At 45.1% G+C, this 24,934-nt stretch overlaps 1 protein-coding gene across 1 annotated transcript in view; it reads right to left on the reverse strand.

The window, feature by feature from the left end:
- Window positions 1-650: 650 nt before the first annotated feature.
- The window catches only part of LOC144685070 (bestrophin-2-like), a 38,721-nt gene continuing 14,437 nt past the window's right edge, over window positions 651-24,934 (reverse strand). The window contains exons 5-10 of the mRNA XM_078549606.1: window positions 24,499-24,653; window positions 10,347-10,424; window positions 9,252-9,404; window positions 8,098-8,178; window positions 6,789-6,940; window positions 651-1,965 (exon numbers count right to left, since the gene is read on the reverse strand). Of these exons, the coding sequence (XP_078405732.1) occupies window positions 651-1,965; window positions 6,789-6,940; window positions 8,098-8,178; window positions 9,252-9,404; window positions 10,347-10,424; window positions 24,499-24,653 (1,934 nt within the window). The remainder of the gene's footprint in view (window positions 1,966-6,788; window positions 6,941-8,097; window positions 8,179-9,251; window positions 9,405-10,346; window positions 10,425-24,498; window positions 24,654-24,934) is intronic.

The following is a 24,934-nucleotide window of genomic DNA, read 5'->3' on the forward strand; positions in this document are numbered from 1 at the left end:
CCTTCAAGATGCACTGCAGCAACTCACCAAGGCTTCTTAGACAGCACCTTCCAAAACCCATGACTGCTAACATCTAGAAGGACAAGGGCAGCAGACACATGGAAGCATCACTACCTGGATGTTGCCCTCCAAGCCACTCGCCATCCTGACTTGGAACTATATCGCCGTTCCTTCACTGTCGCTGGGTCAAAATCCTGGGACTCCCTCCCTAACAGCACTGTGGGTGTACCTATACAATATGGACTACAGTGGTTCAAGAAGGCAGCTCACCACCATCTTCTCAAGTGCAGTTACGGATGAGCAATAAATGCTGGCCCAGCCAGCAACGCCCACATCCCAAGAATGGAAAAAGAAACCTATTTCACCATGGGACACTCACAGCTAGCAGGCTGGTATACTCAAAAGTGAAAAGCCAGTCTAAAAGCCTACTAAAAATATCCTACTTCATTCCACTCGAATTGCTTCTGCAAAGGGAAATCATCGTGCAGCAAGACTGCAGTAAACATTACATTGCATTGTGCAAGCCTACTTTAACAAGTGCTACTTTGGAGTTACATTATATAATCTGCTATGTTCAAAATAAGGCTTCAAAGTAAAGGTATAGAAGGACAACCAAAGGAAATGACGCACGCAGTCTTCAGTGTTTTATCTCAGTCTTTTGCTTCTGAGTGCTTATCCATCTTCCCATTCTCAGGAACGTTTTCTGCTGTTTCAATTATGATATCCATCAAGTTGACTAGGTCCCCATCGTTGAGCGAGAATCTTGTATCATTTGGAGGCACGGTCTCATATTTCAGATGTGGTTTCATATTGGCATCACTGGTACATTCAGCAGTGGTCATGGATTGAGTGGCTATATTGGTGTACTTGGAAGAGGTCCCCACTTCAGAAAACCCTTGGGAAGGTGTGCTTCCTGCCTTATAATCAGTGCCAGAGATGGTCCCACTTGGGATCCTTGACCTCCCCAGCATTGGGGAAGACACTGGTGTGAACGAAAAGGCGGACATGTTTGTACCACAGCCTGGAGTGTTGAGTGAAGGATTTGAAAGGTCTGGACTGTTAGCATGTCCAAGGGACTCTAGGGTCAGTCTAGGATGCTTACGTGCTCGGAAACCAATGCTTGTATTAAGCTTTTGTTTCATTTCGTTAAGTTTATCTGTGTCTGAAGAGCTGTCTATGAAGAGACAGTGTGGACTTTCAGGAACTAGTAGTAAGCTATTACAGCTATCATGATTCAAGCTGCTGGATGAAGGCATAAGAGCTTCCTTGTTGTTTAAGGAATGGGTACTTGTAGCACTTTCTACTTCAGTTGCTGCCTGACTACTGTCCACCACTATTACCTTCTCAGATGGTTCATTCAGGGAGGCATCTTTATTGACATTAATGCTGTTTCCCTTGTCCAGCTCGTCAGCTTTGGAGGCCGACACACTGCTGTTGCTTCCTTGGTTTCCAGCAGAGGAGACCGAGATGTTGGCAAGCATAGAGGGCTTCTTTAAAGGAATTCGTTTGAGTGGAAATGTCATGGGAATGGATTGGATGGGTGTTTGAGGAGCGCTATAGTAACCAGGTCTGTCATAAAGTGAAGAGGAGATGAAGCTGTCAAAATCCCCTGCTTCGTTATCCAAGGCCACACAACCTAGGGTGGATCCTAATGGCGAATGAGAGGAAGATGAGGCTCGGTGAATTCTTGCAAAGGGTCTATTTGGAGGGAGACATCCTGGCTTATGAAACCCATTAGGCGTTGATTCTGAGCTCAGGAAGCTGTACGTAGCAGCCTGCGATAATGCACCATTCCTCTTCCTTATTAGGTTAATTCGAGGAGTAGATCTTGAAATGTTCTGCAAGTTGGTTGATGGAATTCCTAGGAGTCGTCCTAAGTTACTCAGAAGAGGAGTGGCGTGGTTTACTTCTTCATTCTCATTGATCTGTTCCAGGGGCTGGAACTCCATCTCCTCTTTAAGCATGCTGTAAGGGATGTAAATGTAAGTTTTCTGTAGGCAAACATAATATCCATATAAACAAAGTACTTTGTGTCTCTCAAGATATAAAAAACTTGCATTCTGAAGGTTTCCTCAATGCAAAGTCACTGTACAACTGACTGACTAGACAAATTAGATTCCCGCGTTTGCTGATCTCAGCTGAGGTAGCATTAGCCTCCATATTCCTTGATTAGGGAAAAATAAATTGGTTAGGATTTGAAGTCATAATTACTATTCAACAGTTTTTGGATGGAAATGTGCATTCACTAAATGATATTTTACGTACTTCTAAATGGATAAGGAAAATGTGATACAAAAACAAATTGGGAATAGATTGTGCTGCGGCACAGCTGGGCCATGGCAATTAGAGATGCTTGTCTTTGAAGTTTATTTATCTATGTCAAAACATTTGTCCAGAAGCTAATTGAGTCAAAAGTTGCAAGATGACCATGAGCTGTTTTGAAATGTTAATGTTTGCAGCTTAATATCTAGGAATCGTTGAATTCAGTTTTCCTGATGGACGAACCATTAAAGATAGATTTTTGTAGAAACAGTAATTCCCCATCATTAGTGCTCTCTCCACAACATAAACAAAATGTTGGGTGGTATTTAATGGATGCAGTGGAGGTCTTGTTCTCCAGCTGGAGAGCTGGCGAGAGCCATTTCACCTCTTTTGGGGCACTTAAGTAGGCAGTGATGGGCCTTCCTCAGGGTCTAGGATCTCTGGATGGAAGTTCCACTGCTGAGGATTGCTGGCCAATCAGAGGCCAACAGCACTTCATTGCTTGGCAGCGCCATGAGGGAGGCGGTGAAGGCCACAGGTGGCAGTACATCCACCCAAGCCCTTGGATGTCTGATGGACCAAGGCAGAGGTGAATGATCATGGGAGGGGGTTGCGGGGTGGGAGGTTGAAGCGGTGGGGAATTGGGGGTCAGCAGCAAGGACAGGGGGCTGGTTGTCACCCGACCACCCCCTTCCTGATGCCAGGTCTCTCACTAAGGTACTGAATGCCTTTGAACAAGGGCCTCTCCCCGGGAACCTGTAAGCAACCCTAATAGGGTTTGCTTTATGGGCTTCCTGCATGGTGAGTCTCCCACCCACTGCTGAGTGAATACCATTCGGGGCAGGATGAGGCCCTAGAGTGGACATTAATGGCCCATGTATGGGCTTCAATTGGCAGCAGGTTGAGAAAGCCAGCCATGGGCCTTCCTGCCACAGACTTATTTGAGGAAGTGGCAGGAAGGCAGCAGGGTTCCCACCCGCCACCCTTGCAGCTGATTAAATGCCTCCCTGCCACCAAACTTACCACGGGGGAGGACATTAAATTCTGCCCATGGTGTTATTAGATTGCCTGTAGACTTCCATGGTATGGTTATAACTTGAAAGTCCCCATGGCCCATTATGCTGCTTTAGGTCTATCTGGAGATCTGAATTCCATAGATTGGACAGACATATCATTCATGTTCAATTTTCATCATGTAACCCTACAAAGAGCCAGTTTCATCAAATCATTCTAACTAATTGAGAAATGTAAGAAATATGTTCCAAAAGATTATTTTGTTCCTCATGTGGAGCTTATGTACCTTTTATTAGTTTAAGCATCACACTGTCATTATACTGCTTCTGTGTAGTATTATGTTGTGTATAAATATAACTATTAGTTTAACCTATACTTTTTTTTGTCTACGGCATGGAGTTTTCAGCTTTTTGAAAAGTATGAGGAAAATGTGGCATCTTGTGTGATCACCAATGGCTGATATCACATAAAAAGGCTAATTGCTAATCCACTGGCTCAGGATCAGCACTGAATTTCAGTTAACAGTATGTTTATGAAAGCTATGGACACCAGAGGAATGTGCTGAGACGAGACTGGAGCCCTAACGCTTTGGTGGAAAGTGCACATGTTCCTTAGACTCCAACTTCAATCCACAGGGAAACAGTTGGGATTCTATAATTGGCTTTAATGCCATCGGTTAAGGAGATGAAGCTCAGTCAGGGTTCTTGCTTTTACTATCATCCTAGTGATCCACCCGCTGGAAAATGTGTACGTGTGAGCATCAGGTGAAGGCATTGATTGTTGAATACCCCACCACCACTCGATGTCTAACACAGGAAGAATGGGCAGTTGGGAGAGATACTAGATAAGAGAGGGATGGGGGTCAATAAAGTTGGCTGGAAAGTACAAAAGTACAAAAATTGAAATAAGAAGTGGAATTGCTCCAGCTCAACCTATCTCCTCCTTGTGTTCAGAATGTATCTGGCATCCCAGATCTTCTAAATAAAGGCATAGAGTGCAAAAGCAAAGAGGTATTGCCATATCTATACAAATCATTGGTTAGGTCACAGTTGGAATAGTGTGTACAGTTTTGAGTAATGGAAAGTATGCGACGGAGATTTCCTAAGGGTTGAGATGCTTGAGCTAAGAGGCAAGACTAGAGAAACTGGGCCTCATTATATTAGAACAAAGAAGAGATCTATTAGAAGGGCTTTTACAAAGTAATCAGGGGAAAAAACACTATTTCCATTGGTCAGTAAGTCAGCAACTAGAGCATATACATTTAAGACAATTGGCAGAACTACATGGGGAAAGATTAGGAGAAAAATTTTCTCACAAAGCGTTATAAGGATATGGAATGCCAAGTGGTTTCTTTCCGTTCTATTAAATTTTATAATCAGTGGTGGAACTAGTAAGGCCCAAGGCCTAGGAGTAGGCTTCCCTAATGGCTGCTATCCACTAACCTCTGTTGGAAAACATCCTTGATGGGTGATGCCCCAATGATGGAACAGTCTGCTAAAGTTTATGGACTAGGGTCATACGTGAAAAACTGCTGCTCGGGTAGGTTCAAAAGGGTGGCCAGTGGCTGTAGAACCTTAATCAAACATGAGCTCACACCTTTAGAAGAGGAAGAGAGGGTGGAATATTGGCAGAAAAAAATAGAGGAGGAGAAAGATTGAGAAAGGAAGTCAAATACAAGAACCCAGGGATTCCACCTGTTGGAGCATCAATATGGGTGCCCCTTTGAATATAGCTGTTCTCTATGGGAAGCACCAATTCCTGAAGGGAGAGATGAGAACAGGAAATCAGAGTAGGGATATTCATAAAGATTTACTCAACAGCCACAAACCTAAGTACTGCGTTGCTTGAAGTCTACTCTTGGAAATGCTGCACATTTTGGAATGCAGTTCTGTGCCAGAAATTCCCCATCCACTGAGCTCCTGGGGATGGATTTCACAGAGGAATGGATTACCCCCCCCCCACTCCCCGGACTGAGAAGTCCATCGGCACCCTGCTGACTAGAAACTTGGCTGCCCAGCAGTGATAACGTGCTGGGGGCAGCCTTAATTGATTTTGAGTGGGTCTTCCATCCCCATCTGGGAGTAAGTACTGCCCTAGAGAGCTGCCAGCCAGTCTGATTGGATGGCAGCTCTATAATCCCAGCAACACCGGGATCAAACTGTCCCCAGAGAAGAAGTGTCATGGATGATGGACTTGAGGATTTTGGACCCGCCTGCCTGGCAGACCCCATTGAGGGGGTGGAGGTAGTGGTAGTGTTTTAGAGGCCAGTGGGGGAGGCTTATAGGGGAGGGTTGTGATCTTGGAGGCAGGATGTGCCTCTGATGTGAACAGGGGATCCCACCACCACCCCCAAAGGAGGTACCCCTGACTTTCTGCCTGCCAACAGCTTCTGCAGTGAAAACTGCCAGGCCTTGCTTTCACCTTCCCCCCCCACTGCACGCATTATAATGGCGCAGGTGGATTGAGGCCATTAATTGTCCACCTAAGGGCCTCAATAGGCCCAAGAGTGAGCAGGCGGTCTGCCTGACATTCTACCTGTTCCCTGTAATATGGGAGACAGTTTGGGGATGGGTGGGAAGGTGGTTGCCAGGCCCCCCATTTTATTTTATGAACCCCCCCGGCCCCCCACCTTCAAATATGCCGGTGGGAGGCCATAAAACTCATCCCCTGATTTCAAATATACCAGTTCAGACTGCTGCCAAATGGCAGCCAGGCCATTTCCCACAAGGAAGGGAAAAGGAGGCCCTGGAATTGATGATTTTATTAAAACTATAAGAACATCAGAATTCTCTGAATGTATCGGTAACATATTACTCTACCCATATTTTAACAGCAGCGTTAAGCAATTTACAATGAATAAACTTTTATTATTAACTGATGCCACTAATCCCATGAATTCGTAACAATAATGTTATCACGTGGCCATCTGCTCATGTTCTACCTAAACGCATGAACCATGATTATTCAGAGGCTGCTCCTCTGCTAAGGCATTGGAATTTTGTGTGTGCGTGAGAGCAAAAGTTGGTGTCGCTGTTGGCAGCAGCTCAAGCCCTGGGTGAGAATAAAGGAGCCATGTGGTGGAATCATGCTCCACATTGTGGTGTTGGATTCCATAAGAAGGGCTGTCAGGTTAATTTAGGGGCCAGTTTGGAGCTATGGAATAAGAGAGGGAGATACCTGGATTACAAAACGCAAAGTTTTATGTTGTGCACATCAGTAAGAACAAGGAAAGGAGCTGGCTTTGCCAAAGTAATTATTATCCCTTTCCTCCCATGTCTTTACTGGTTTTCTTCTTATCTTTGACCATGCTTTTTTCGTATAGTGAAAGATACCTGTGCAGAAGAAAATCAAACACGTTGTGCATGCACAAAGGCCAATTGCCATGGTGATATGCTGGATGGTAAGGCATGTATAGCTGTGCCTCATCTGACAGGCCACGACTGCCACTGTAATTATTGGCGAATTTTTGTTTTTTCAGCTTCATAAAGAATTTCACTGTGAAAACAATTAACCTGATATCAAAAGTGGAGCCAAGGAAGGAGGTTTTCCGGTGTTCAGTGGTTGCTGCAGTGTATGGAGGTTTAGGATCATTGTCATTCCAGTACTTATCCTTCTCAAGAGCTGGTACGTTCTGATGCATTTCGTCAACTGCCAGGAGAGAAACCTAAACAAAAATCAGGATATTTAAAATCTCAACCCTGCTGAAAAACTAAACCACTGTACAATTACGTAATCAGTAACTCACATTACTGAATAAGCAGGAATTCTGTGAGTACAGTGAGCTATCCCTACAGTGCTGAATAAACACAAATTCCACATAGTTACATGTTAAACTAATTTTTAACCCGCTGAATAAGCATAAACTGTATAGAATTGTTAACAAGGGAATGGGTTACTGTTTATTCAGCAGCGTAAAGGTTAAGCACCATGCAAATGTTCACATTCCTTGTTATTCTGCCTGAGCCTCGCACTCTCTCGCTTTAGAAATACTGTCAAATCGGGAGAATCTAGACAGCTGCGGAAAATATATGACCCATAATTTAATGCGATAATCACAGCTGCATTTAATTCTATGCTCTGTTTTTGATGCAACGTACCTCTGGGGGCCAAGACTCCAGTCAGCTGGAAACAGAGCTCCCATGACAAGGGTTGAAGGTTTACACCGCTTTTGAAGGTGAAAATCCCAACAGTTTAACTCACCAGAGCATAAAAACATATTAGCCTGATCTAATCTAATAAGGCTAAGCTCCTATCATCCTTCATACCGAAAAGTTTAAGATGTCAGCAGTCTTGCTAATATCAGAAAGTCCCACCAACTTCACTGCTGGAGTCTGAACCTCCTTGGGTCCATTCATTGGCACTTAAGGATACATCAGCCCAATAAGTTGGAAGCTAAAGCTGCTTTAGCTGATTGCTAGAATCACAGTCTCACAGAATAAAGTCCTATCATTTCAACTTGTTAGAGTTCAAGCTTCCATCAGCTGAACTAGTAAGATATTAATGTCCCACTAAATCATGAATCAGGCTCAACAGCTTATAACTTATCTGACCTTGTGATTTAAATTATAGGTTTTAAATTGTTCCTTTGTAGCTGTTTATGCCATTCCATTTGTATGCAAGGCTTTAATATCAATACATGGTGTATTATCTATAATAATAGGCAACCACTATTGTATGATTAATTGCTCACAAACAGAATCCTGCCACGGTATCAATTTACTGACTTTCCTGAAAATTCCCCTGTTATTCTGACATGATAGTGCTGGTTTTGTAATCTTCCAGTTTCTTATCACTAGGTCTCTGGGACAGTTTGTTGATTACCTGGAAATTTCTGTCAATGAGCCAGTTTGCCTCAAAGTCATCGTCGTCCTCGCCAAAAGGGTTAATCAGCTGCTCAGCCACCTGTGTAGTTTCAAACAATTTGGTTAACAATGAGAATGGTCTTTTAAGGTTAATTTTTTGTTCCTGCTATTCCTTGCTAAGTTAAGAAATGCAGAAAAGACTCGCCATATTTTCAATTTCTCTCTTTCCCGAAGATGCGGATTCTTGATGGCATTGACCATCTCATCCAAGTGGCCAACCTTCATGCCCGAGCCGAAACAACAAGCTTCAGCAGGCTGTTCGTGCAATATAGCACCGCCAATCCTGTCTCATCTGACATCCACACACATGCCCTTTTTACAGAGGTCAATTGGTAAAGGTCAGGAAATTGAGCATTTGTTGATTTTAATTCTAATTGGTACAGAGGCATCAGTGCCAATTGTAGTAGTTGCACTGTCACACCAGCAGAGACAAACTAACTCAGTACAAACCAGCAATCATGAGACCGCGTGGTCTGTAGAGCTTAGGACCATTAATGTATTCAACTGTTTCTACGTAATGTCTTTTCTATAGTTGCCCTTGCAACTCAAGTCTGTTGGAGCAGATCACAGGGGGAAGTTTTACACAATTAAAAAAGAGGGGGTTGATGTATGGAATTCTTTCCCTGCTTTATTTCTCTCCTCTTCTACCAAAGGCACTGCTTGAGGCACCAATCACCTCAGGTACCTCAGCCATTCTTCATGTGTTTGTCTAAAGAAAGACTATTGGCATGAAATCCAACATAATCAGGACAGATACTGTCCGCATCTGTAGTCTTGATGCATGTATATTCCAGCACGGGTCACTGGATAATGGAAACGCTGAATTTTGTTTCTCCTATTGTCTCTTTCTTTTTCCCTAGCCCAAGTGTGCGGAGGTCTGTTGTATTGCTCTGCTGTTCTGGCTGAGATTACCTATTTCAGTACAGGCCAGATTTTGAGCCTGAGACCTACTTGGATGACTCAGTCCAACACTGGGCAGTGCATTTGTCAACTAGCCATCTGGGGGTTTCATATTGGGATTTCTGGGAAGGGCACTCATTCCCTGATGGTATATCCTCCCAAGATTACACACGTGATTTTTTTTTTTAGAACATGTCTTGTTTGAGTCATTACCTTAAGCCAACCAGCATAAAAGAAAAACTGCAACAGGGTGAAGGCGGGTATGCAGAGGTCAAGCTCATGGCCTGGGTAACCCTGACTGGGATCGAGAAACTGCCGACCAATCAGACATGCCAGAAAGAAACTGTAAACGGCAATGGTGACGACCTGGGATATAACAAACACAGTGAGACCGATGCAAGTCGACCACGTCATTAGAATTAGATTCAGACTCCAGATGTATCTCGAGGGTCACAGTCTTCCTTTTATTTTATGAGTCAATCATGAAATTACTTCATTGAATTACACACTGTATGATTGTTTGTAATGCTGCCACAAGAATGGCACACAGCTCTTTCACAAATTAAAAATAGTCTAGCAAATATATTGCCTTGGCTAAGAATAGAATCAGTCTGCCCTCCATCTCTGTTTTACTGAAATGGGTCTTTGATGCAGTCAGTTTTTGCTGTTGGTAACACTGATATTTGGATGATGTGTAGTCAGCACTGAACCAAGAATTAATAATCATAAAAATACCTGGAAAAACTCAGCAGGTCTGGCAGCATCTGGGGAGAGGAACACAGTTAACGTTTCGAGTCCATATGACTCTTCAACAGAACTAAGTAAAAATAGAAGAGAGGTGAAATATAAGCTGGTTTGAGGGGGGGTGGGACAAGTAGAGTAATAATCATGTTGGTCTCAACTATGAACTGCATGGTATGTAAAATCTTATCCAGTTTGAATTGGGCCTATCTCTGGTTAAGCTTGTGTTGGTGTCTAAATTTATGATAAATTATTATAAAACAAATGTGGCTTTCCTAAAATTAGAATAACTTCAAGTTTTACAATATAATAGTTTCTGTCCAGGAGGAAGGAGGGCTCTCCGGCTTGCATTGTGCCTGTGCTGATATCAAATCCTAGCTACAAATCTGTTGAAGCAATAGCAGGAGGCAATTTGCCCTGTTATGAGATGTCAGAAGTAATTCCTATCCCCAAAACAGAGTAGTGAACCTGCCCAATGTGTCAGCCTCAGTTATCATTCTCTGGGTGTATTGTGGATGTATCTGCCCAGTGTAGCACTGAACTATACCCTGAAACAGTGATTCTTACCTGTGTGTAAACGAGTGGGACGCTGATCCAGTCATAACTGTACAGCCTCTCACACTGGCTGCGCAAGTTATTCACCTCCTGTAGAAACAACACAATTTAAATATACTCTGGACCTTTCCCCACTTCTCAATGTCCTCAGTTTCTAAAACAAGGACATTGTGACATCCATGGTTCTTTTCCTCTCTTCCTCTAGCCTGGTTTGATGTTTGGGTAGTCTACTTAAGTTATTTCCTATGCCATGACTGAAGTTCACCTACTGTGGCTGTCTCCTCACCTTGGCTGAGTCACCCCACAACAAATCCCTCCCACTGAAAACTACTAAAGCTCCACTAAAATGTGCTCCAGAACTGAAATCTGGTTCCTGGCAATGGCCATGGATATAGCTTTTAGGATTGTGTGTTGAAACTTTGGGCCTCTGAACTTGAAGCTTGAGGTTGGGTGCCACGATTCAGGTGCATGAGAAATGCAGCTGAGTTGTGACAGGCTTGGGCCCAATGCTGCTAACCCTAAGTTGTGGCCTAGGGGGTGTACATACAAAGGTTTGCAACTGTAGCGAGACAAGTTGTGAAGGCTGTTTATGGTTTATTATCAGAGGCAAAGAATACAAAAGCAAGGAAATTTTGCTTATCTTCCTAAAAGCCTGATTAATCCATAGTTGGACTAGTGTGCCCAATTTTGGGCACCACACCTTATTTTCAAAGCGTTGGAGAGTGTAGAAGAGATTTACAAGAATGGTCGTGTCATGTGCTCTGCCTGAAGGCAGGTCCTTGCCACATTGGCTGCTGATGCTTCACCTGGAGCTGTTTGCTTAGCAGTTTTTTTTTTCAGTGGTGGTTTGCAATTGCCTTTCACTGTTGGGGCAAGGAGAGGATACAGGTCCCAAGTCTATGTTAGACAGAATGAGAATCAAGCCAACGCTGTTGGTATTATTCAGAACCACATGTTAGCTACCTATCCAACTGAGCTAACTGGTTCCTTGTTAGAATGGTAACAGGAACGAAAGACTTCGGTTAACATGGAGCGACTGGAGAAAACTGGGAATGTTCTTGTCATGTTCTAGTATGTTATGAACTTTCATTCAAAGCTTTAGAATTTTGAACACAAACAGACTATTTAAAATAGCCACAACAATTCAGATGGCCTTTTGGCATTTTGGGCTCCAGACAGTCTTGAGTCTCAAGCAAATATTTAATTAAATATGGATATTCACAGCCCTCTGGGAATTCTCACATCCCTTTATTTAAAGATGAACCATCAACAAAAGAACTGCAGCATTCCAGCTTTCTGTTTCACCATGGACAAAAGAAGCATCGAAACTCAATGTGTGTTAAACAAATGTGAATGGATCCCATTGATCTTCCATTGTATTATGATGATCCCTGATCCAACTAGACTGGGTGAATTTCAAGGTGGCAAATGTCAATTCAGGATGTGTGATTAACCACACCATTCCTTTTTGGGAAAAGGACTTTGAACTTGTACAAGTCACATGGTGAGGAAGCTATTTTGTTGTGTGTTTTTAAAATAACAGCAAGAAAGTATATTCTATAGACAGTCCCATCAGAAAGCTATTGAACCAGCTGTGAGTCATCTAAGCAATTAAGGTAGGAAACAGAAATACCTTGAAAGTGAGAAGGTTTCCACCCCCCCAAACAACCTATTCCAATTTCAAGTTCACCTGAGAACTAACCTCCTGAAAATACAAGTAAAAGAAGCCTTGCAGCTTATTGAGAATCCTCTGCTTCACAAGACCTTCACTTCAACTAATGCATCAATTCATCTAAGAAACTACATGCTTGCCATGAAAGAGATGAAGACAACCATAAATTGTAATTATATTGTTTTACCTTCATTTGCATCTAATTTTTGTATGTGACAGTCAGAGAGACAGGTGAGTGAGACATGGCATTTTAAACATCTGGGGCAGGTGTTGCTGCTGGGATTATTAAATTGGGACAATCACTCTGAGGGTAAGAAAAAACACACCTTTTAAATACAAAAAAGCACTGATTATGGGCAGTAATAAAACACATTAGTTTTGTTCATGACAAAATTGGGTGCTGCAGTCCAGGGTTGTATCTATTGCAAATGAGCCAAATCTGACTTCAAAGGAATTGGGAGTCGAAGGGGAAAAGTAACGTTGCCGAAATTGTTGAAACAAAAACCAAAAGGGATTACAGCAGTAAGCTTTGAGTGCTAACAATAGAAAATAAGATGGCTACTTCTGATGTGAAAGCATTTATGCCAGAAGAGGACTTAACGTGGCCAAAGTTAGTGTCCCTAAACATAGAACAACTAAAAGCCATAGCTAAGCAGGTAGAGCTTAATATACACCATAAAGCATGGAGACCTAAGCTGTTAAACAGGCTGGTCGAGCATCTCTGCCTTACTCCAGATTTGGAACAGGTAGCGTATACAGAACCTGAAACAAACCAGGTTATTTTAGCCAAAGTTTACCTAGAAGGGCAGAGTCTAGAGTTAGAGTTTCAGGCAAGGGAGGAATGGGAAGGCCAGAAGGAAAGCGAAGAGAAAGAGAGAGAACCCAAGAAGGAAAGGGAGGCAAGGGAATTCCAATAGAGACAGCAGGAGTGTGCTTTCCAGCTTGAAAAGCTTGAGAGAGAGTTACAGACACGGAAAGATCAAGAACTGAGGCAGATTGCAGCAGGCAGCGAGAACCTGATTTTACCGAGTATTTAAATACCTTCAGCCCAGAGACAAATTTTGATTTCCTAAAGTATTCCTGATTTTATCCCCAAATTTAAAGAGGAGGATATGGAAATTTTCTTTACAGCCTTTGAGAAATCGGCAGCTTAATTGCAACGGCCAGCAGAGTTTTTGGACACTCCTGATACAAGGTCCACTAGTACGAAAGGTCCGTGAAATTTATTCCACGCTGCTTGCCAAGATTTCTGCCAGTTCTGATCAGACAAAATTCTCGGTGCTTATGAACTCTTAATAGATGCATACCGCCAACGTTTTGGAACTCCCTTCAAAAGCCTACACCGACTTTCCTGGAGTTTGAGAGAACTAAACAGTTAGCAACTGATGGGTGGATCTGAGCTCTAAAGATTGACTGTACCTACGAAGGGTTAAGAGAGAGTACTGTTAGAGAAGTTCAAAAACCATCTCCCAAACAGCCTCAAAATAGGAGGAACAAAGGGTTTCCAAAGTCAGAGACACAACTATCATGGCTGATGACTGTGACTTAACCTATAAACCAAAACAAATTTGCTCAAGTAACTCTTACCAGAAAAGGAAAAATAAGAGGAGGGAGATGGAACAGAAATAGATCCATTGGAAAGGAAAGTAGTGAAGACCTGCAGTCAATCCCTAACTTTAAAAAGAAAGAGCCAGAAAGTAAATCAACAGGAACATGTCCTGCCTGCTTCCAGTGCGGCAAGCCTGGGCACATAAAAGAAAACTGTTGGTTTGCCAAGAAACCAACAGGAGAGCTGTGGTCAGAACAGTTTCCATAGCCTTGAAAGACCAAGCCCAGACTCAAATGCGATGGGGATAGTACAAAATACCTACCAAACAGATTCAATAGTAACTTTTAGGGCAGAATTTTCCATTCGTCAGGCGGGCGGGGCTGACCCAATCGTGGGTGGGCGCGGAGCCGATTGCCACCGGTGATCCGGGCCGTGCCGCACCGCCATTTTGCACAGGCGAGCCAATTAAGGCCCGCTCAGCGCATTTCGCACTCCCATGGAGAGTGGCATTTTCAAAATTGCAGCGGGCATGTACAAACTGCCGGTTCCAATGGGGAACCAGCAGTCTGTATAAAGAAAGGCCAGGCAGCCACCTTTAGGCCGATCACCATGGCCAGCTACAGGTGCAGGGGGTCTGCACAGCGGACTCCAGAGGAGGGCAGGCCAGAGGAGGAGGAGGGCAGGCTGCAGGGTAGGCCAGCGGGGGGCCAATGTGCCCCTTGCTTCTCTGATGCCTGCCTTGCTGCCCTTCTCGGAGGTGGCAGCATGTCCTGCGGGCCTGGCAGGAGGTGGTGGAGGTGGTCAGCTCCCATGACGCTGTCCGTCTAACAGGGACCCAGTGCCGCAAGCACTTCAAGTGTTTGTTGCGCTCTGGAAGGGTGAGTACCATGTCAGCCTTGGCCATTTGACCAAGCAGGTGGCCTTAGCCTTTGAGGCCACCCCACCCCCCCGGCCCAACACATCTTAGTGTCGTTACTGCATTGGGCATTTGGCGCACACTGGGTGGGCAAACAGATAGTGACCATGCTTACATCAGCCTTAGTGGTTGATGAGAAGATGGGTTCTCCCTGCAGCATATGTTGGTGTTTTCATTTGAGTAGTCTGGGGGCAACCTGCAGGAGAGGCAGCTAGACACATACTCAGAACTCCAACACATGTCTTATTGATGGTGATGAAATGGTGGAAGGGGAGCCTCAAGGTATCGTGGCCAAGAGCCATCTGCTGGCCTCGGTGCCGCACCTAGTTGCGCCTCCTTGCCATGGACGCTAAGACCCCTATGTTATTGAAAGTGATGGATGCCGAATGTGTCCAAGGTGGCCGTTGGGGGAGGGGGTTGGGAGCGGCTGTACTATCTTCTGGTGACTGATCACCAGTAGTGTGGACAGGAGCGGCTGGAGGCCTCAGATGGGCTACTGTGGTTGGGCTGCGCGTGCAGAGTACATGAGCGATCAGCCCCAATAAAAGGTGTTCTCTGTTCTGCAGGCAAAAACTGCGCACAACACGCAAGAGCGTTTGTGCACTGGTGGTGGCCAGGCCATGCTGCACACTCTGACCCACTTTAAAGAACAGGCCATGGAGCTAGAAAGGAGCCAAGCGGACAGGTCGGCAGGTGTTGGTGAGGCTGGGGTACAGCGGCCAGGTATTTGAGGCCCACAGTTCCATCCACTCTGTCTCCCCACCGTCCAAAGCACTGATGGTTGCTACAATTGTTAATGCAGCAACACTGCTCATTCACAGGCTGATACAGTCAGATGTGTGGGTCATACACAAAGGTCCCTCGGCCCCTTGAGGATACGCGTCACTAGCACCTTCCAAAGTCGCCTTATCCCATTTCTGACCACTATCCCCATGGCCTAACATGCCATGGCATTGCTACTGCACATCCAAATACTTATTGCATCTTAGGAGGGTTTGTACCTCCACCACCCTTTCAGCCAGTGTGTCCCACATTACTCTGTCCAAAAGGTCCTCAACACCTCACCTGTCAACCTCATGGCACTCAGCTTAAATAAATGCTACCACGTTAGTCATCCCTCTGCCAAGGGGAAATGTTGCCTTCTGTCCACCCATTCTATGCCCCTCATAACGGTATGAAGGTCAATAATGTGACCTGTCAATCTCCTCTGCTCCACGGCAAATGTCACAAGTGTATGCAATATTTCCTCATAACTCCGACTCTCCAGGTCGGCATGCATCCTGGTCAGGAACCTCTGCACTCCCCCCACTTCAGTGCCATCCCTCCCATGAAACGCAGGTCACAACTGAAGGCAGAAGTGTAGATGTGGCCTTGATAGTGTTTTCTGCACTTGCAACATGACCTCCCTTTTCCTCCATTCTATTCCTGGGCTAATAAAGGCAAGTCTGGCTTTTACCTTGTTAAATGCCTTATGTTCCTGTTCTGCTACCTTAATGGGTCTGCCCAGCAAGGTCCCTGTAATCGTCCTTACTTTCCACGGTCCTACCATTTCTCCTGTATTCCCGTACGTTGTTTGTCTTGACCAAGTGCAAAACCTCACACTTATCCACATAACATTCCATGTGGCATTCCTTGGGCCATCTGACCAGCCTGTCTGTATGCGCGTGTAATGTTTGGGCCTCCTCTTGACTATTTACCACCCCACCAATGTTGGTCTCCTTAGGTTCTTGAAGATTGAGCGCATTATGAGCCTGGGGGGGAAAGGGATGAATTGTGTTACTGACTGAACGCTAACTGATCCACTTTCCTTGTTGTTAATTTCAGCATCACCACCGCATGGCCGCCAGGAGGATGTCCAGAGTCCCCCCCTCCACACCTGAGGGGCGTCAATTGGCACGAGCGTCATTTCATTTCAGCGAGCCAGGCACCAGTGCAGCGACTACCACATCGGTGGGGATTATAACGTCGGCTAGTGTCCCGGGGCACAGTGGAGAGGGCACTTCACAATCGCTGGAGGAGATGGCACAGGCAGAGTGCGCGGATGGCACAAGCAGCCAGAGGACTGCAGGGAACCAGGCACATGCTGAGTCGGGCCGTGATAATGTACCTCTGGAGATGTCTGCCATGCAGCAGCTGCAGGACAAGCGGCTGGGTGCGCGGGAGCATCTAGCGGGGTTACATGAGGGTGTGCTTCACTTGGTCTCTGTGGTGGAGGAATCCAGGCAGATTGTCAGTGATGGCATGAACCTCATGTCAGACCATCAGGCTTCCTCCATTGAGAGATTGGCGACTCTCATGGAGAGGGGCTTTCAATGGATTGATCAGCATTTGATTGGGTTACGCTCGGACCTGCAAGCCCTCTCAGCGTTAATGGCCACAGGTGGTCATTGGCAATGTGGGAGATGTTCTGGGCACCAAGTGTCCCAGCTCGGTGTCCATCCATCTGCGGTGAGCAGGGAGGTCCAAAGTGACCTCACGTCGTCTCTGCGGGCTCCTCTCAGGGCGCTCCGGATGAGGGCAGCAGCTCCTCCGCCCCTCTGCCAGTGACTGTTGCATCCGTTGAGGCTGCGACAACTGGGGAGGTGCCAGTTCTGGAACTGGCCACTCCCTCCCAGGTGGGGCCAGCACAGGCTCCATGGGCCAGAGGACGTCCGCCAAGGTCATCGAGGCCAACAGGACAGCAGAGTCATCAGGCTGTCTCACAAGCCACTCCGAGTGATGGGGCAGCACCAAGACGAGGCACCCGCAAACGTAAGCATAAGGCACATTAGGCACTCCACGGGTTTCTCACTGGTGCTTTTCTGCTGCCCCTAGATTGGGGAATTTATTTTTGTCAACGTCGGAGCAACGTTTTGTTGTGTTTTGGGTGGCACCATCTGATGGATGGGAATAGAGTCCACATTTGTTACCATGGCTGAGGGTGTCTCCTTTGTGCTGCATTTGTCTGTTTCACAGACATATCATGAGTGTTTGAGTGGACATTGATGTTTATTTACTAAGCCCTTAGTTGCAGCTGATGAGGTGGAAGATGTAGCACTTAAATGCCGCATATGGATGCGCCAGGCAATGCTGGTCCTGCAGATCCATTTGTGTGGAGCTAGCTGAAGGTTCATTGGATTAAATTGTCCCGGGTGTCCCTGCATCCTTGGTGTAGTAGCGGGTCGGCGTGCTGCCCCTCATCATTGCCCTGTGCTTCCTCATTCTCTGATCCACTGCTGGATTCATCATGTGCAGCCTCATCCAGTGTGTCAAGGTCTTCATCATCAACTTCATCCCCCCTTTCCAGCGCAAGATTGTGCAGAGCGCAGCATGCTACCACTATCACAGAGACACGATCTGGGGTACTGGAGTGCGCCCCCTGAGCGGTCCAGGCATCGGAAGCGCATCTTGAGAAGGCCAATGGCTCTCTCCACCACAGCCCGTGTGGAGTCATGGCTCCTATTGTAGTGCTCCTCAGCTTCTGTTCTTGGATAGCAGAGAGGCGTCATGAGCCATCTGCTGAGGGGATAGCCCTTATCACCCACCAGCCATCCATCCAGCCGAGCTGGAGCACTGAAGAGCCCCGGCACCTGGGAGTGTCTGAGGATGTAGGCGTCGTGGGAACTGCCTGGGTACCTTGCACAAACTGCATCCTGTGATCACACACTATCTGCACGTTCATGGAGTGGAAGCCCTTCCTGTTGACGAAGGCACCGGGCTCACCTGCTGGTGCCTTGATGGCCACATGTGTACAGCCTATTGCACCCTGGACATGGGGGAAGCCAGCAATCGCTGAGAAGCCGCTGGCTTGCTGTGCCTGACTTGTCTGGTCGCAGCGGAAGTGGATGAAGGTCAATGCATGTCTGAACAGAGCATCTGTAACCTGCTTGACACAAGTGTGGACAGCTGATTGGGAGACACCGCAAAGATCACCCACCGAGCCCTGGAAGGAGCCAGATGCATAGAAGTGGAGGGCAACTGTGACCTTCAGAGCTGCTGGTATGGGGTGTCCGCCCACACAGTTAGGAGATATCTCAGGGCCAATCATCTGACAGATGTAGTTGACTGTTTCCCTTGACAGTCGGAGCCTCCTTCGGCACTGTACCTCAGTCATATTGAGGTAGCTGCTTTGCTGCCTGTATACCCTGACAGCAGGATAGTGGCGTCTTCTGCGGCCCCTTCCACCTTGGACAACCTCTTGGCCCTGCGCCCCTTGTGCCTGTGCCTGGCCTCCCAAAAGTGGCTCCCCTGGAGGCTGATTGTCCACTCCTGGCCTCGTCCTTATTCTATCCCTCCCTTCCTCCTCAGAGGAGCTGCCTCCAGTGGAAATGTCAGAACCCATACCCAGGCTAAATGGAGGCCTCCGGAAATCTGCAGGCCCGATAAAGATTCCTGACTGCAGACTGCTGAGCTGAAGCTTCAAAGTACAGAGAAAGCTGTTGGAAATCGATCTGAACTGCTACCGATCACACAGGCAAGTTTAAAACACTTTCTGCAATAAATACTTCACATAAAACATTAACAATCCCTCTGAGCCCACATATCCCGCCCGTGGATGAGGTTTGTTTAAAAAGTCACTTACCCGCCTGCCCGTTGCGCCCGTGCGCCGAGCCGAAGATCGCACGGGCTCCTCAAAATTGGCATCGATTGCCAAGTTAAGGGCCTTAACAAGCCCTTTAATTAATGGCGGGCGTGCGTCGAACTTCATCGTGCGCCCGCCCAGCTAAATATCGCGATGGCACGCGGTGATGTCGGGACGCTCACCCGACGTCAGCGTGCGCCATTTTAAGCACTGACATGCGGGGCCGGTCATCCGCACGTCATCCAGAAAATTCCGCCCCTAAAGTGGAATTGGGGTATGTACTTAAAAAGGAAAAAAATATCAGTGTTATGGGGATAGAGCAGTGTGAGACTAATTGAATAGCCCTTTCAAAGAGCCAGCACAGCAAGATGGGCCAAAAGCCCTCCTTTAGTGCTGTAAGATTCTACAATTGCTGCACAAAAGGGAAATGACTCCTTTTGCATTACACGCTCCAAGAAAAGAATAACTATTTTCGGAGAAACAGTATGTTTTCAAGCGAAGGTTGCTGATTGGCCACACGAAAGCAGGACAAACACCACCATGCTAGTTCAAGGGCTTACTGGCACAAGTTTAAAGATTCCCCTAGTAAAAATTCACCTGCAGAGCAAGTAGGCCACCAATGTAGTGATGGTCGGAGTTATTACGAGAATGCCCATAGGGGGATTGGATCTATTGTTGGGAAATTATTTGGTTAGGTACCAGGTACTGTACCCAGAGGATCAAACACAGTCTACAGAGACTGAGGAAACAGAAGGGAACCAGAAAAATTCTGTTCAGCTGCAGAGAGTTGATGTCCCTAATATCTTACAGGGGTTGATAGGGCCAGTAAGAATTAGGAGGAATGCCAAAGGACTTTCTGGAGTCCAGCAGAGGGTCTACTGAGGTAAAAACGATCAAGTTGCAACCCTTAAAAGCTAAGGAGGCCAAAACCAGGTCAATAGAGTTTAAAGAAGACAAAGCAAGACCAATAGAATTTAAAAGGAATGAAGTATCTAAAGCAGAGGCCTGGTTAGGTCTTTCAGGGTGGAATAGGGACAGAGAAAGTTCCCAAAACAGCAGACAGAAAGTGAGGGAGACGCCTCACCCAGTCGAAGAGCCATAAGGCAGTGCAGCAGAAACTGGCCAGCCACCTATGAGCAGTAGTGTCCCAAAGGACATGGGGTAGATTGGGGACAAACCCATCCCCAAAGAAACAGAAAAGGGGAAGTTTTCGTCCCTTAAGACGAAACGCCCTTTTGAAAGCCACAAGGGAAATACAAGTGCAGCTAGCACAGGATGAACACAATTAACATCACAGGATCAGATTCAAAACTTAAATCCATCTGAACTCAGCATTCAATTTCCAAGGCAACAGACAATAAGGTGCTAGGGGAGAACCCAGACACCTCACAGGGGTTTAAAAACACTACACCCCACAACATCACCCTAGAAATAAGAATCATCAATAAACCTGAACCAAAATTATCAGATGCCTGTGTTCTGGAAGCTGTCATGAAAGGGCTAAGAGCTTTACAGGCATCCCAACAAAATGATCAGAGTAATATATATATACAGCAAGCTTCAAAACAGACTCTAGCCTTGAGTTCGGATTCCTCCCTCAAAGCCGGCGTGGAGTTTGAGCTTCCAACTGCTAACTGCATTGAGAATCATGTCTGTTCGGGTTACCATTCCCAAAACCTTGGGTACTGGTATTAATGAACATTCACCAGTTAACACATAACTGGGAATTTTAAGAAAAGGGAGTGCGACAGAGAAACTGCACCAATACCAGATTACTGTGTATGAATTTCTGACTGTATGAAGAAGTGAATGTGTACATTGTTCTTTTGCTTCACCAAGGAAGCTCGGTTAAAAGAAATATAGAAAATAGGAGCAGGAGTCACAGATTCCATTTTTCTTCTCATGTGGTAGAGGCAAGTCAGGTTCCAGTATGTTATGAACTTTCATTCAATGCTTTCAAATTTTGAACACAGACAGACTTTTTAAATGGCTGCTGAAAATCTTGTGACCTTTTGGCATTTGGAGCTCCTTCAGTCCTGAGTCTCAAGCAAATACTTAATTAAATATGGACATTCACAGCCCTCTGGGGAATTCTCATATCCCTTTGTTTAAGGATGAATTATCAACAAAAGAACTGTAGCATTTCAGCCAGCCCGTCTTTCTGCTTCACCATGAAAAAAACAAACATTGAAACTCAATGTGTGTTAAACAAATGTGAATGGATCTCTTTGACTTTCCCATGTATTATGATAGTCCCTCATTTAAACTAGACTGGGTGAATTTCAAGGTATCAAATGACAACACAGGATGTATGAACAACGCACCGCCCCTTTTTGGAAAAAGGACTTTGAACTTGTATAAGTCACATGGTGAGGAAGACAATTTGTTGTCTGCTTTTATAATAATAGCCAAAAGCTCTTCTGTAGACATAGTTCCATCAGAAAGCCATTGGACCAGCTGCGAGTCATCTAAGTAGCCAAGGTAATAAACAGCAATACATTGAAAGTGGAAGAAGGACTCCCCCCAAACCTGTTCCAACAATGAGTTCACCCGAACATAACCTCCTGGGAATTCAAGTACAAGGTGCTTTGCAGCTTACTGAGAATCCTCTGCTTTACAAGATCTTCACTTCAACTAAAGCATCAACTCATCTCAGAAACCTCAGGCTGCCATGAAAGAGATGGAGACAATCATAAATTTAAATTATTAATTAAAAATTGTAATTGTTTTACCTTCATCTGCATCTAATCTTTGTGTGTGTGAGTTGAGTGAGTGAGACATCACATTTTAAACATCTAGGGCAAATGTGTGATGATAAATAATTTTTAAAAAACTCACAAAAAGCTTGCTGCTGGGATTATTAAATTGGGACAATCACTCTGAGGGTAAGAAAAAACATACCTTTTACATACAAAAAAAACCACTGATCACCAGGCAGTAAAAAAAATGTAAATTCTGCCCTTGACATTCTTCTTAGAGCACAGAAGGTTATGGGGAGATTTGATACAAGTATTTAAATCAGAGTAAATAAAGGGAAACTGTTTCCTGTGGCAGAAGGGTCAGTAACCAGAGGATAAAGATTTAAAGTAGTTGACAAAAGACCCAGATTCAAAATGTGGAAAAAAAATATAGGCAGCGTGTTGTTCTGATCTGGAATACATTGCCTGGTGGAAGATTCAATACTAACTTTCAAAATGGAATTGGAAAAATACTTGAAGTAGAAAAATTTGCAGGGCTATGGTGAGGGGAACTCTTTCGAGTTATCAACAGTCACAGATTGCAACTCTTTCGAGTACAATCACAGTTCTTGGTTTCCGGGAGTGGGACATGAACCCACAACCCTCTGATTCAAAGGCGAGGGTGCTATGAACTGAGCCACAGCTGACACCTCAATGGTGAGGGAAACTCTTTCGAGTTATCAACAGTCACAGATTGCAACTCTTTCGAGTACAATCACAGTTCTTGGTTTCCGGGAGTGGGACGTGAACCCACAACCCTCTGATTCAAAGGTGAGGGTGCTATGAACTGAGCCACAGCTGACACCTCAAAAATTCTTTCGAGTTATCAACAGATCGCATGTAACTCTTTTCGAGTACATTCACAGTTCTTGGTTTCCAGGAGTGGGACATGAACCCACAACCCTCTGATTCAAAGGCGAGGGTGCTATGAACTGAGCCACAGCTGACACCTCTCAATGGTGAGGGAGTGGGACTAATTGAATTGCTCTTTCAAAGAGCTGGCACAGGCAGGATGAGCCAAATGATCCCCTTCTGTGTTATATCATTCTAATGATTGTGTGATTGTTCCAAGAGTAGACTAATAAACACACACAGTCACAAAATGCTGTCAAGCAATTTAAGCAGTAAAATAAATTCATTGTATTTGTGCATGGTGTGTGCCAAAAAATGTTGACAAAAAAATCCAATGTTTAAAGTAGCGCATCACTGCCATCATTATGAGCAAATATTTTCAAAGTCTGAATGTAATTTTGAACGTGTTATGAACTGTGGTCATTGTTTTCAGTGTATCCATTTTGTTACTAGCATTGCTATTGTCATTATTGAGGTTCTTCAGCGCGCATCCTGACATTACGGAAGCAATGTGTATCTCTGGACCTGATTTTGGTAATAAAAGCAATAGGGAATTTTAAGATTATTCCCCTCCTCAAAACTGATTCAACAATAAAAAAAATCTGTGAATTATTCCTGGAAGCTGGTAGAAACTGATTTTAAAGGTGCCTAAAGATAGGCTAGATGGATAGACAGGTAGATAGATCTATTGTGCAGTGACCAGTGTTTACCATGTGCCATGTCGTGGTTGGAAATATTTCTTCCTGTGTCTGATTCAATCTTAAAGATCTGAGCCAAACTGTAAGGTGAAGATACAATTGTCACTTTTCTTGTTCCACAGCACAGACCAGAAAGATAAGAGCAAGGATCATAGACAGGATCATATGTAGCCATGCGACAGAGTTGGGTAAAAATAGACTTCAGCTTTACAAATTAGATTTTTGGCATATGATTTACATTTTAGAAATTTCTGTACAGTTCAGTCAAGAATAGACTGAAAGTTTTTTAAAAAGCACGATGGTGACCCTAAGCATTCAGCAATTGCTTCCCTATAGGGAAGCAGGAAAGGAAATTAGAGAAACTGTCACTCTGGGTTATGCTTATGTGCACCAGTAAGAGCCTGGGAGCAGGTTATTTGAAATTCCCTGTGACTTATAGGGCTGAATTTCCATCCTACTGCCCAACTGATCGACATTGGCTGTGGCCAACATTGCAATGGTTATGTTCCCACAGGCCTATCATTGAGCAGCCTCCTGAATCAGGCATTAAACTCATTAAAAATGTTTATTGAGGCCCAATGATGTATATAGGACCCTGATTGCCATTTTTGGTTCTGAGTGGGTGAAATAAGTACTTTTTGTGGGGCCAGGATGAGCAGCCTAGTCTGCTGGTGCTGGAGTTGGTGGGCTGCGCTATAGGCTCAATCTCCTGCTGCAGCATGCCTGCCTGTAGAGAGGCTTGGCCAGCTGTTTGAAGTCTGTTTAGGGTAAAATCCATGCTATGATCTCCAGCCCACATGTGAGCCCATCCTGAAGCCTCTCTAAGTGAGCTGGCTGTTTTGGTGTCAGTGTTATGCCATGGGTCAACACATACTAGGAACTGGGTGGGATGCCTTGCAGCCAATCAGCAGAGAAAACTTTCATCCCTTCAGCTGGCGCTTATCTGAGGCCAGTGTGTCAGTGATGAAAGGCCTCTGCACTATAATTCCTTTATCATTTACGTACTAAATGTTCACTTTTTTGATTAATTGTTCCCTCATTCTCTTAAGCAGCAGAGTCATAAAAATACTTTTGGGACGCAATTTCACTCAGGGAAGGGCTGGGAGGGTGACTGCTGAGGCTGAGTCTGAAGGAAGGGCACAGATGCCAATTCTATCCAACCGGGTGCAGACACTCACTCTGAAGATGTGTGCCAAAGACACGTAGTCACTGATTCGGTCTTCTTTCCTCGCTTTCACCGCTAGATTGACAAACCACACACAGGGAACCCAGAATTTATTGTGAGGAGAATTCAGGCTTTCAAACTTCCTGTGCTCATCTGGAGTCATGAAACCTGGAAACAAAGATGACAGACAAAGGAAAGGATGAAGAAGTCACTCTGTGATCTGTTGAATAGCTGTTGTACATCATGGCTGGTATTTTTGGTTGACAACCCATATTTTCTCATTTTTAATGGGTGGAATTAAATGCTGGCAAGCGTAAAAACAGAAGCCCTGGCAAACAATTCTATCCAATTATATACCTCCTCTCCTGGAGGCATAACTAAAGCTGAAGGTTGGCTGCCGTCTGGAGTCTCATTCAAGTGCTCATTATTAATTTGTGAACTGAGATGGT

Source organism: Cetorhinus maximus, chromosome 9 (genome assembly GCF_964194155.1).
Source record: "Cetorhinus maximus chromosome 9, sCetMax3.hap1.1, whole genome shotgun sequence".
In the NCBI taxonomy this organism is placed as follows: Eukaryota; Metazoa; Chordata; class Chondrichthyes; order Lamniformes; family Cetorhinidae; genus Cetorhinus; species Cetorhinus maximus.